Here is a 13,518-nt window from a genome sequence, read left to right as displayed (position 1 = left end):
CCTACAATTTGAAATGAAAGGATCAAAAATGTCAGACATTGCCGAGCACTGGTTCCTAATAGAGCTTTCTTTATTTAGTTTACTGTTCTTCAGTTGTTTTTGTTGGTTTGTTACAAAATGCAGTCTTGACTCTTTTTATTCAAACAGTCCTCATTAAACTAAACTGTTCATGCCATGCAAAAATAATATTTTGTGCACTTTGGGGAGAGGGGCTTCCCATGTTTTAGTTCGCTCGCAGGCATTTTTTTCACCGCATTTTTAAGAAACAAGTGTTTTTAAATTTTATTGCTTTTATAACTAGTCACATGCTGGTTTCACGCGTGGGACAGTAACTGGTATCTCCTGGGTTGGAATGAATTTCTGGGGCGAACAAGTGGTTTTCCATCTTGCACCCCTCTTGGGTACTGTCCTTTTGGACTTCACCCAGAGCATGGCAAATGTCTTGCCTACAGTTGTGGCCTGTGTTCTGTGGGGAGGAAGAGCCCACACAACCCTCTTCTCTTAAAGGGTCTCTGACATCCTGAGGCTTATCAACAAAGCAATTGGGGCTGGAGTCTGCCTGTGCCTCTGACCTTGTCCCTTGGAGCTCCAAGAAATCTTCATCTTCTCCAGTATCGATTTCAGTGAAGCTCCTCCTCTCTCTGGAAGAGAAAGGGAAGAGTTTCTGTTTGGAAAACAGAGGAGACAGCACTTTGGAAGGTCCCTGACAGGGTGCTGAAACCTCAGTGCCCAGCAAGGGTCTTTCTGTTTGGGGCAGGGCTTCTTCCAAGAGAATGGTGCTGATATGCTGTGGGGTGGCGAGAGAAAAGTCTGCCGCTGTTACAGGCAGCGGCCTAGCAGTGCTGGGCGGGGTCTGGGGTGCACTGCCTCTATTTTCCTGAAAGTTCACTTTGAGCGATCTGGACTTTAAGGGGTTGCTCCCTTTCAACGAGCTCTTCGGACTGTCCGTGGCATTGTCAGATTGCAAAGGACCATGTGGGCCACTCTGGGATCTACCAGCCTCGAGGTTCACAGTTATATCAATTGGGGCATAGTCCAGTCTGGCATCCCTGGCGGCTGGCCCTTTCTCTCTGCTTAGCGTTAGAAATGGGGGACCCCTGGCTCTTTGGTGCTCTTCTGTCCCTGGGAAGTCAGTAGGGAACTTCATCTGCAAGTGAGACGCGGAGGGCGGTGGCAGGGGCGATCTCTCCGTCTCGGTAAAGTCGGTGGCACAGCTGGTGAAACTGTCAATGCTGGAGGTACTTTTCATGTCCACGATGACCTCGGTCTGCGCCACGGCCAGCTGTTCCTGGGGGCAGACCACCTCTTCCATTTCGATCTCTTCTTCGTAGGCAGATGGCCTCTCAGGCTGTTCTTGGCAGTCCGGGTTCGGGTGGGAATGAGGCTGTGTCTTGGTGATTTCATTATACAGCATCTCCAGTTTCTGGGCACTTAGATGCTGTGGGCTGGAGGAAGAAGTGTTATTCAGCTGTTCGTGGGAGTCTTTTTGGCTAACCTCCTGGTACTTATTCTCGTAAGACTTGTTGGAACTTGTTTCCGACAGAGCTTTCCTGGCCCATTTCCACCGACTTGGGGACAGGTGATTATCATCGGCCGAGTCCTTAGTGTTGGCGGACTCCCCGGCCTTCTCCACAGCTACGTCTATGAGTTCCATACTCCGAGCGAAGGCATCTTTCAAGTTCATAGACACGATGCTTCCATTCCTTTTGGCTCGCTCAAGAGCCTCTCTCCTCTTAATTGCTTTCTCCTGGCGTTTCTGCTCCTTGTAAAACTCAGAAAAATTGTTTACAATGATTGGAATAGGAAGTGCAATCACCAAGACCCCAGCAATACAGCACAGGCCTCCCACAATCTTCCCTAATAACGTTTTAGGGTAGATGTCTCCATAGCCCACGGTGGTCATGGTGATGGTGGCCCACCAAAAGGATGCGGGGATACTGGTGAATTTGGTAGCATCTTCGTCCTTCTCAGCAAAAAATACCAAGCTGGAAAATATCATTATCCCCATGGCCAGAAACAGTATCAACAAGCCCAGTTCGTTGTAACTCCGTCTGAGGGTGAACCCTAGAGACTGGAGGCCTGTTGAATGCCTGGCCAGTTTCAGGATCCTGAGGATGCGCATGATGCGGAAGATCTGAACCACACGTCTCACATTCTGGAACTGCAGCACGCTCTTGTTGGATTCTGTGAGGAAAATGGTGACATAGTATGGTAAGATGGCCAGCAGGTCAATGACGTTCAGTGGACCTTTGAAGAACTTCCATTTATTTGGTGAGGACAGGAATCGTAAAAGGTACTCCATGGTAAACCAAGCAATACACACAGCCTCTACATGTGCTAGCTGGCGGTTGTCATTGGGGTGACCAAATTCATCTGGTTCCTGCAGCTCTGGGAGTGTGTTGAGAGACAAAGCAATGGTGGAAAGTACAATAAACAAGATAGACACGATGGCCAAGATCTGGAAAAGAGAAGGAGATCCAAGTTAGTACATTCTTTTAGTTTGCTCCAGAAACTAGATGATACATGGCTGATGATCAGTTCTTTAAGTGATACGGAGTAGTTCAAGGTATTCCAGGAAGGATTTAAGAATTTAGGCGTTTGAAAAAAAAAGCTATTAGATGTTTGTTACCTTTTAAAATTCTCTAATGAATATAAGCACATTCACAATGTTTCATTTCACTTAAAAGACTCTTGTATATTAGATTCCAGGACTTAAGCAATTTGACATAAATCACTTCCCCTCTCCTTGCTTATTGTTCTGAGATACATTTATGTGGGTTTCAGCTACTTATAGGAATAGCCCATTGGTTGGAACAGTGTTTTTTGCTTGTTTGTGGTTTTTAGAAAATCACCTCTTCTGTCTCAGCTATCTTGAGTTTTCCTCTTAATCACCTGATTTGCCTTAAATGATTTGTCTTACATGCTACATAAGCTGGGCAGAATTCATGATCTTAACAAGTGTTATTCTTCAACAAACCACACAAATATAGAACACAAAAGGAAAGAGAATATGATATTTAGTACAAACAATGTTTCTTGTAAGAGCAAATACTTCTTATTGTGATTAGTTCCCGTAACAGAAGCAAGTCAAGATAGCTTCCCCCCCCCCCCGGAATCTGTGAATGTCTGGCCAGCATCTCATGTAGAGGAAGATTATGAGTTAACTTCATTCTGGCAAGGTAAACTTCATAAAGAAGAGTGTGAAGAATGACTGTGAGATCTCAGGGCAGAGCAGGGCATTCTAGGTAGAAGAAACAACAGTATAATATCTAGTGTGGAAGAAAACAGACAGAAAAGAGGAAGAAATAAGAAGAGGATTGAGCCTGAGCTTTGGCTGTAGCTGTACTGCTTACTATGTGACTTTGGACAACATATTTAACCTTCCTGTCTTAGTTTACAATTCATTGAATGAAGGCTATGGGCATAGGTATTTCATGGTCAATCTGATGATTACATAGCACAAAACAAAAAAGCTACTTATAGTGTTAGAATCTGAAGTCCTGAAATAGGAACAGTATGTGGGAAATCTGTAAACCACACAAGATAGAGACAAACCAAGAGACAATTTCCTTCCTGTAACCAGTGTTCTAGATTTATGGGGAAAAGCAGGAAAGTTGAGATTTGAGGACAATGCAAGGAAGTGCTTCTTTGCTTAGTAGAGATTGAATTTAGAATACAAGTCTTGGTGGAGTAGGAAACATCCCATACCTAGGTTAGGTTTGGCTTGGATTCACTTGACCTTTTCCCATGACCTTAGTGGAAGTTTTTGGTCTCAGTTATTAAAACCAAGAAAAATACTCTGACAATGACTTGTTTTTAACTTTAGAGCGTCAGTACTCAGTTAACATGTCAAAAAAGATTATGACTAAATGTACTGATTATGATGAAATATACACAGTTCAGTTACCTATTGGACTGAAAAAAATTAATTTGCATCAGCACTCTGACTTGTTTTTCCTTTATTTTCTCCTTTGTCCCTCTAATTTTCTCTACTTCTGGGTTATTCCCTTCCCCCTTTGCTTTCTCTTCTTATGTCTCCTCCATACTTTTTATTGTTTCTCTTCCTATTCTTTCAGCTCTCATATTCCCCTTTAAAGTGTTTTGAAAGAAAAATATAGTATAAAGCATTTCAGAATGCATTGCAGAGATTACATAAAGATGCATGACTCTAATGGAAAAATAATGCTTTGTTATTAGTGTTTATATTTTTTTTCTTGGAACCAGATATTTTTTCTTGACTGTATTTTAGAATTTCCTTTAAAAAGGGTGAATCAGTGAATCACAATAGCAAAAGATTGTCTTCAGCTGAAGGCTGATATTAGACCCTTCCCCAGGAAGAATCATTTAGATAAACTCATGAATAATGCATTCATATAGCTTTTTATTAAAGTCAAGACGAGAATGCTCACCTTGAATATCTTCCCTCACAAGCCAATGCAGGGCAGCGTCTATGCTGTTCTGCCACTGAAATATTCCTGAGGAAGGACTGACTGGATCACAACCATTTTCATGTTCTTATCATAAGGACATAGGTCTATGTGTGTATTTCCTAGGATGACACACTGTTGCTAATAGATATTTGAAGTTTTTTTCCCTAAGAGTTTTGTCAGTGTGATACATATTAAATCATTTTTCCTCCTTTATCCTCAATACAAGATTTCAACATGCAGCAGAGGTTAGCCTAGTCCTGACTTTGCTACCTAGCCCAGGCTGCCACTGCCTTCTCCCTTTCCTCCTCCTCCCCCACCCTCTTCCTCCTTCCACTACACCCTCCTCCCCCAACCCTCTACTCCTCTTCCTTTTCCTCCTCCTCACCTACCCTCCTCCTCTTCTTTCTCCGTTCCCCCCACCCCCTTCTCCTCTCCCAACCCTCCCCTCCTCCTCCTCCTCCTCTTCTTCCTCCTCCTCCTCCTCTTCTTTTCTATCCTTCAACATATTCTTCTTTAAATTATTTAATATATACATAATAAGGTTTATCAATTTTTTGACCAATCTCCAGGGCACAGTTCAGTGGCATTAGGCAGATTCACATTGTTATATAACCAGCACCACCATCCCTCACCAGAATGTATTCCTTTTCACAAAGCTAAAAATTGGATCATATTGAACAAAAACTACTCATTTTCTCCCTGCTTCAGAGACCTTCACAGTCTTTCTCCCATAAATTATGCTACTCTACGTACCACTCCTAAGTAGAATAATTTTCACTGTGATTTTTGTATCTGGCTCACTTTGCTAAGTATAATATCCTCAAAATTAGTCTGTGTTGTAGCACATGTGAAAATTCTCTCCCTTTTCAAAGTTGAGTATTATTTCATTGTATAAATAGACCACATATAGTTTGCCTGTTCATCTGTAAATGGACACTTAGGTTTGTTTTGATCTTCTGGCTCTAAATGTTGCTATAAATATGGGTGTGCAAATATTTTGTGGCCTCAAATTCTCATTCTCCTGTCTTTGCCTCCCGAGTGCTGGGATTACAGGTTTATAGTATCACACCTGGCTCTGGACATTTTAATATTGAGATTTCTATTATCATTCTTCTAAAAAAATTTAATTATCCCTGAGTTGCTGTAAAAACGGGTTTCAGTTCAACAAATCGGTTTATTAATACATATATCTTGATCAGCATCACCTCTTCAATTGTGATCCCCATCTGCTATCATGCTCATACTAATACTCATATTCTAGATTTTCCACATCTCATTAAGTACCATGTCTATTTTGGTTGCATTTTGTTTGTGTTTATAACCTCAAAGAGAAAAACAAAATACATCAAGCAAATGAGTATATTTTATTATCTTCCAGCCTTTGTCTACCTCTGTGGTAGAGACCCACCTCACACATGCTAGGGAAATGCTTTGCCACTGAGCCACACCCCAAGTGCCCATTTTTCAACTTTTTAGATAAAGAACAAAATGGAAGATCCAAAAAAAAGACTTGAGTTTTCTTTGTCTTCATACCCAGAACTAGATTTGTGGGTCACTTTATTTCTCCCACCAACTCTGGGAAAACCACTAATACTGTATAATACTTTAATGCAATCTGAAGTCTAGTTGATTGCAATTTAACACATGGAAATTTAGCATATGTACAAATGACTGAGAGAATATATTTTCTTGGAAAAGAATTACTGAAAGAAAAACCAAACACGAAATCTCTTAGCAACTCTATATTCATGTTAGGGAAGCCATAAGGTATTAAATAAATTATTTTATGTCTCATGTTGAAATTCAATCTGTCAAAACTCATTTGCTCTCAATTTAGAAGAATGGCATATTTTAAATATCTTGTGATGCTTAGAGTTCTCCACAAAGACAGCATTTTAGACATATTACTCAATGTACATCAAAGGTGATGTGTGGAACAATAAGTCAAATGCATACTTATTGCCTTGTTGGAGTGTTGATTTCTAAAAATAGACTAAATATAACAAATGTGAAGTTTTTCTGTGCGTAACAGGATGAGCTTCTAAACATAGACATTCACATTAACACAGCAAATGCTGGCATTTAGGTGTTGCTTTGTTTATCATAACTATGCACAAGTTAGGACATTGCTGACTTGGGTTTTAAATTTATGTTACCTTCAACAATTGGCCTCTAGAGCTGGCAGGAGTCAAAAAGGTTTCTTTCAGCTTTGGCAAGTAGATTTGTGTTTGCACATGGCAAAGCAAGTGAAGGTTCCAAGCAATTATCTGTGCAATGTTGGCCCAACCTCCTTTGCAATTTGGATTAGGTCATATCAAGGTTTCTTTACCTCTAACATTGGTGGTTTAGTGTCAAAACTAAGATGTTTTGCTAATTCTAGTAGAACTATAAACCAAAACCAAGGACCAGTTAAAAATGACCTTGACATTTTGGGTCAGTGAGTAGGGAAAATTAAACTTTGTTGCTTAGAAAATACAAAATTCGAAAGGGAAGGCTTAAAAATTAGTGTCATATAAGCACCAAAGGTTTATTTACTAGGAATTGACGTTCTTTCTGGAAAAAGCCTTTTTTTTCTCTTGAATTGCCTGGATGACTATTACATTCTTTGCTTAGCTAAGGACATTCATCAGACCACATGAGCGAAGAACAAGGCTTTCCAAACTTTCCTTACAACGAAACTCAAAGGTGGTTGTATTGGTTTCCGTTTGTAAGAGGAAACAAGGCAGCTGGAGATTTGCCACAATTGTCCCAACTACCTCTACTGGCCTTGTGGTTCAGCTAGTTCCCTCCCTGAGCTTCAATTACTTCATCACTAAAAAGGTGTCTCACTTGCTTCAGAGACATTTACATAAGTTATACTGGATCATGTCCATAAAAGCAGCCTATAATATGGAAAGCGTAAAGCATGTAAGAAATGCTAGATACATTGTAAAATTTCTTTGACCAGTTTTGGTGGTGAATACTATACACTTAAGCTTTCTTTCCCCTTTAAATACAATTTCAGGCCTATTCATATTTTTAGCACTTTCAAACATATTCTTTTTTTAAAAAACTATTTTATTATCTTTAATTTTTCAAAGGAGTTTCCATTTAACAAAGCAGTTTATGAATCACTATCAACCCTTCAACATTCCCAACTTTCAAACATATTCTTTTAACTACACATTGAGTTACATGATAAGCATAAATAAATATATCTTATTTTTCTTTGGACTGAACCATCTAATTTGTCAATATTTATTAAGAGTGTGATATTTTGCTGGGTGCTGGTGGCTCACGCCTGTAATCCTAGCTACTGAGGAGGCTGAGATCTGAGAATCGCAATTCAAAGCCAGCCGGGGCAGGAAATTCCATGAGACTCTTACCTTCAATAAACCACCAGAAAACTGGAAGTGGTGCTGTGGCAAGTGGTAGAGTACTAGCCTTGAGCTGAAGAGCTGAGGGACAGACCAGGCCCAGAGTTCAAGCCCCATGAATGACCAAAAAAAAAAAAAAAGAATGTGATATTTCTTTTTTGCCAGTCTTGGGGCTTGAACTCAGGGCCTGGACACTGTCCCTGAGCTTTTTGCTCAAGGCTAGCACTGTATCACTTGACTTACTGCTCCACTTCTGGCTTTTTCTGTGAATGTGGTATTGAGGAATTGAACCCGGGGCTTCATTCATGTTAGGCAAACACTCTACCACTAAGCCACATTCCCAGCCCTGTCAATATTTATTAAAGAGTTTGATCAAGATTATTTCAAGTGATTTGACCTTCTTGTGTCTTAAAGTGCAGCATATTTTCACTGACATTCAACTCTCCACAAAAATATATGGAAATTCTGTACCTCACATGGAAAGTTCCACATGGTACCTTTTCTCTGCCCTCTCTTCTTTTGTCTCTGTTTTCTTTTTGTAAACATATTCTAGGAGTTACCAGAAAGTTAGGTAATAGTCCTTAACTACTAAATAGCACTCTGCTTTATTTTCTTAGTAAGAGATACTACAATATTTTTCTAACCTGATCAGCAATGGAAAACAGTATGGAGAGACAGAAATTTCAAGATAAGACTAACTTGTTAAAGTTGACTAAGCTTGTGACAAGCATTCCTTAGAAGCATGAATAATTTTTCTACTTTCAGAAGAGAGATACATCATGTTGGCATTTCTGAGACGGTAAGCTGCAACCCACTTGTTAAGGGAAGAGGCAAAGAGTTGGTAAGAATATGAAGATTTTCATCCACCCTTCTCCTATTTCTAGCTGTTTCCCAAAAGACTACTGCATGCCACAAACTCCAAAGTAGCTCTTTTGATTTTCACCAGTGAGGAATTACCTTTGATAATTTTCAATTAGAGCTTCTCTTCCCCCCCCCCCCTTGGCTAATAGCCTTTTATCTTCCCGTGTTCCTTTGGCTTCCCAAGTGAGGAAACCTCCTTCGATTTTCTTAAAAAATTATCCCTCTCTTCTCCTTTTCAATTGTGCACTCTTTTCCGTTTGACTCTATCTCACCCTTTTCTAATAGCTGCTTCTTGGTGTTTTATTTTGCTGAACTTTTCCTTTGCCTTTCTAAGGAGTTATACTATTTCATTTAATACATTTGTTTTGATGTAACAAAGAGGTCCCATGCTTTTGTATTCTCAGATGATACAGGTAAGCTCCTTTATGTGTTAGCACCATATGATCAAATACAAAGAATGTACATCACTATAAAATTTAGTTGTTTGAAAAAATATTTTGGCTTTGAGAATAGCTGGAACCCAGCAGTTGGATTCTCTGTGGTTTGTGGGATGATGGCATGAGGGGCCATACATGCACAAGGTGATGTCAGATGTAATCCCCATCCTGCCTTCCATGTGGAGATGTGGGAAGTGAGAAGCAACCCAGTTTCATATACTAGAAGACAATAGCTGTGTTTTATTCTTATCTCCAAAGCTGATTTATTTTAGAGGAGATTTATTTTATTTTAGAGGAGAGGTTTCGGTTCTCTTACGATCAAAGGTACTATTTTTTAATGTTCTTGGTATCATCTGAAATAAGCTTTGCTTCATTACCCATGATGTATTTTAGTATTTGAACAGTTTAAATGATAGGAAATGAATCATTAGGTGAAGACTGGTGAGTGGAACTTTAATATTATTCCTAGCAACTCTGTAATGAAAAGAACAACAATAAGGCAGAGAAGACAGGAATTTTACACCCACTCCCAAGATTAGGTAATTGGTCCACAAGGAGGTATTCAGAAGCCTGAGAGCAAAGCTGTAGAATGGCCAACGTTGGCAGAACATAGACATTCCCTACTCTCCTGGTCCCTGCAGGCAGGAGCCATGGCCTCACTCTTTCTGGAATGAATACTAGAAATACTCCATTTCTTATAAGTAAAGAAACAAAGATTGAGAATCTAAGAAGTGCTTGGCAGTGAGTGGAGGTAGTGATAGTTTAGGACTGATAGTCAAGAATCAGAGATGCTTTGTTAGCACTCTGACACTGAATACTACAATTACTTTTCCTGGGACACATTAGTTCTATATAGAAAATATGGAAAATAAAATTTGAGCTTTTCTTATCTACATACTCTTTTTTGAGAACAAATAAAAAAGAACTGTATGATGATAAGACTCTGTAAACTCTAAAGTGTGAGTTGTACAATACTATATTTATTTAAGAACTTCCCAAATCGTATACAAAGACTCAATAGTCTTTTAAAGAATTGAGTTCTTTATTCTTTCTATGACCTCAAGGCCTAGATGATGGTTTTTTCCCTCCAATATCCTTCCAAAAAAAAGTACTTTCTATTACTTGGAATAAGGAAGCCAGGGCAACAGATTCTCATATACTTGGGGAAAATGAACTAATAATTCCTTCCCCCCTCCCCCAAACAGCTGCCAGCCTATTAAGATAACCTCCTCTTCCTCTCAGATGACTAAGGGCAACTCAGAAGTTTATTGAAGTATTTCCCTGAATGCTTAGAATATTTATTATTTCCTATGTTCACTATATACAGAACTGCATGACCCTTTTTTCCTTAGTTGACCTCTTTGCAGTTTTGATGGACTCAAATAGCTTTTTTTTTTTTTTTTGCAGTGCAGCTAGAAATAAAAATGTAGGATGTTCAACTATGTTTAAGTCAACTGTCTATATAAGATTTCCTTAGAAAGCATTTGTTGTTTATTTGATATTCAAGTTTAATGTGGCACACTGTATGTGATTGGGCATGTTGATTCTGGGGAACAATCTCAATCAGATTTTCTTGCTTCTGGGCAGCTGGAAGTTTGAACAGAGAGATTTGGACATTAAGAGTCACTGAGAGCTGGGCGTTGGTGGTTCACGCCTGTATTCCTAGCTACTGAGGAGGCTGAGATCTGAGGATCATGGTTCAAAGCCAGCCTGGGCAGAAAAGTCCGTGAGACTCTTATCTCCAATAAACCACTAGAAAACTGGAAGTGGCACTGTTGCTCAAGCGGTAGAGTGCTTGCTTTGAACTGAAGAGCGTAGGAACAGCGTCCAAGCCCAGAGTCCAAGCCCCACGACCTACCAAAAGAAAAGAGTCACTGGGATAGTGTCACATGAACGGTGCAACTGTGGGAGGAGGAATAGCAAACTGACATTCTTGATGGCTTTGATTTCTTCTTTCCAATAATACCACTCAATAAGCTTTCTCTGCCTTCTCACCTCTTTAGTTGAAGTTAGCCAGAGTTTTAACTAGGTTTTATTATACTGATAAAACCTTACAACCCTTTAAAAAGTCATCCAACAATGTAATAGATGATATTTTTGTAAAATAAATGTATTTTAGTATTATAGAAGAGAACAACTACAGATCTCTCCTCTCCTCTCGTCTCTTCTCTCTTCCCTCCCCTCTCATTTTCTCTTCCCCTCCCCCTCTCTTTCCTTCCTTCCTCCTTCCTTCCTTCCTTCCTTCCTTCCTTCCTTCCTTCCTTCCTTCCTTCCTTCCTTCCTTCCTCTCTCTCACTCTCTTTCTTTCTTTCTGTCGGGTGCTGGTCCTGGGGCTTAAACTCAGAACCTGGGTGCTGTCCCCGAGCTTTTTGTTTAAGGCTAGTGCACTACCACTTGAGCCACAGCTCCAGTTCCTGCTTTCTGATTTTTTTTTTATAGAAGATTCTACAGTGCCTAATAGAGGAAGCACACAATGTGAATCTATTTTGAATAAATAAATAACTAAAAATGTATTTGCAGGCATAATTTGTTAAAAACGAAAGAAGAAAATAAATGGATAAAACAAGATAAAGGCCAATCTTCTACTGGGCATTGTGGCACATGCCTTAAATACCAACACAGAAGAGGCTAAAGCAGAAAGACCATCAGTTTGAGGCCAGCTTGTGCTACACAGTGAGGTCCTATGTAAAATAAGTAAAGAGAGAAAGCCTATGAATTTTATAATGCAGTATTTTATAAAATCTGTATTTTATAATACAGTATTTTTTATGTGTGTTCTGGTCCTCGGGTTTGAACTTAGGGCTTGGGCATTGTCTCTAAGCTTCATTTTTCTCGTCTATGCTCTACCACTTAAGCAATAGCACCACTTCTTACTTTTTCTGAGTAATTTATTGGAGATAAGAGTCTCACAAACTTCCCTGCCCAGGCTGGCTTTGAACTGCAATCTTAATTTCAGCCTCCTGAGTAGCTAGTACTAGAGACATGAGTCACCATTGCGTGGCCTATACAGTATTTTATAAAGACAGATCTTTTGTCATCTTTTGGATTGTTTTCATATAGTTCACATTCCATGTCAAAGTTTCAATTGGCTACAGAATTTTTTAAAAGTTGAAATCATTATTACAAATGGCTTATTTTGAGATAACAAAGCAGCTTTACAAGTTTAACAATGTAATCTTTTCCTAGTTTTAAGTCCTCTATTTTTTAAATAAATCCTTTCCATTTATCATTATGCAGTGCATACTTCCTTTTATTAACTTTTTAGATCCTTATTCTTTGGGAAACCAGCATTTGATGGGATATTGGCTTTGTGCTTCATCTTCACAGAAAGGTAACTTTAAAAAATGCTATATTCATTCTATATCACATTTGCTGTGGAGTATAACTTGGGAATTGCAGTTAATCCAACCAGTTAATGCAGTGATAATTCCATGTATAGATCTGGATGATTTACGTTTGTGAAAAAAAAAGTTAAGCCACTCAGGAGAATTGATAGTGCAGATCATCCATTAAAATACATCTGTACAGGAAGAGGAAGGGTAACTCAAGGGCTAGACTATCTGTCTTGAATGAAAAAAATCAAAAGAGAGTGCGAGGTCTAAGTTTAAGCTTGAGTCATGGCACAAAAAAGAAAGAAAAATGCATATTTATGTATATATACACGTTATGCATATATACAACATATATGTATATGTATGTGCCTGTCACTGTTTCATGTTCAGTAACATCAATAAAGTCCAATAGAAAAGCAATAAAATGACATATACACTTAAGAATGCTACATATTCAATTTAATAAATTAGTATTTGCAAGCATGTTTGTTAAAGTGCCTTGTGTATGAATGTGTGTATATACACATGTGTGTATATCTATGTAAAACATCTTTTATATATGAAGACCTAGAACAAAATAAAAGAATGGATAGAAGCTCTCTTGATGTTTCTCTCATCAGGCTTCTATTTTGATATGATATATTGTAAAAACTTAAGGGAGGGAAAGTCAGATTTGAAAATTAACTAGTGTCTAAACAGTGAACTATTTACAGTTCTATCTTGATTTTAATACTTCCTCTTCCAATTGGAAAGATGTCTAATCATAATTCTTCATTCTTCATTCATTCATTCATTTACTTTTTGAGAGAGAAGAAGCCTTGAAGGATAGGTAAAGTTTTCTACTTAGAAAAGGGAAGCACAGTTCATGTAAGGCAGACAGAAGAGGGTGAGTGATGGCTTTGTAGCCCCCAGAATTATGGTTTGCTCAGAAAATTCCAGGTATGTTTTGTGACTGAGAGCCTCTATAAAGGCATGGCAGATAAGGACTTGGCTGTTCACTGGCCAGTTCCACCTGTGTACTGGCCAGCTCCAGAGGTTATTCATTAAAGTATTGTGCATAATGTCTCCATTGCTTGTGCAGTGTATACTCTGCACAACCAAC

General features: G+C 39.0%; 1 protein-coding gene across 1 annotated transcript in view; it reads right to left on the bottom strand.

Annotated features, from left to right (window-relative positions):
• Window positions 1-301: 301 nt before the first annotated feature.
• Kcnb2 (potassium channel, voltage gated Shab related subfamily B, member 2) overlaps window positions 302-13,518 on the bottom strand; it is a 389,384-nt gene continuing 376,167 nt past the window's right edge. Inside the window, exon 2 of the mRNA XM_013028439.1 lies at window positions 302-2,458. Within this exon, the coding sequence (XP_012883893.1) occupies window positions 302-2,458 (2,157 nt within the window). The remainder of the gene's footprint in view (window positions 2,459-13,518) is intronic.

Source organism: Dipodomys ordii, unplaced genomic scaffold, assembly GCF_000151885.1.
Source record: "Dipodomys ordii isolate 6190 unplaced genomic scaffold, Dord_2.0 Scaffold109, whole genome shotgun sequence".
Classification (NCBI taxonomy): Eukaryota; Metazoa; Chordata; class Mammalia; order Rodentia; family Heteromyidae; genus Dipodomys; species Dipodomys ordii.
Note: the sequence above shows the minus strand (reverse complement) of the source record. Positions and strands in the feature narration are given on the sequence as shown.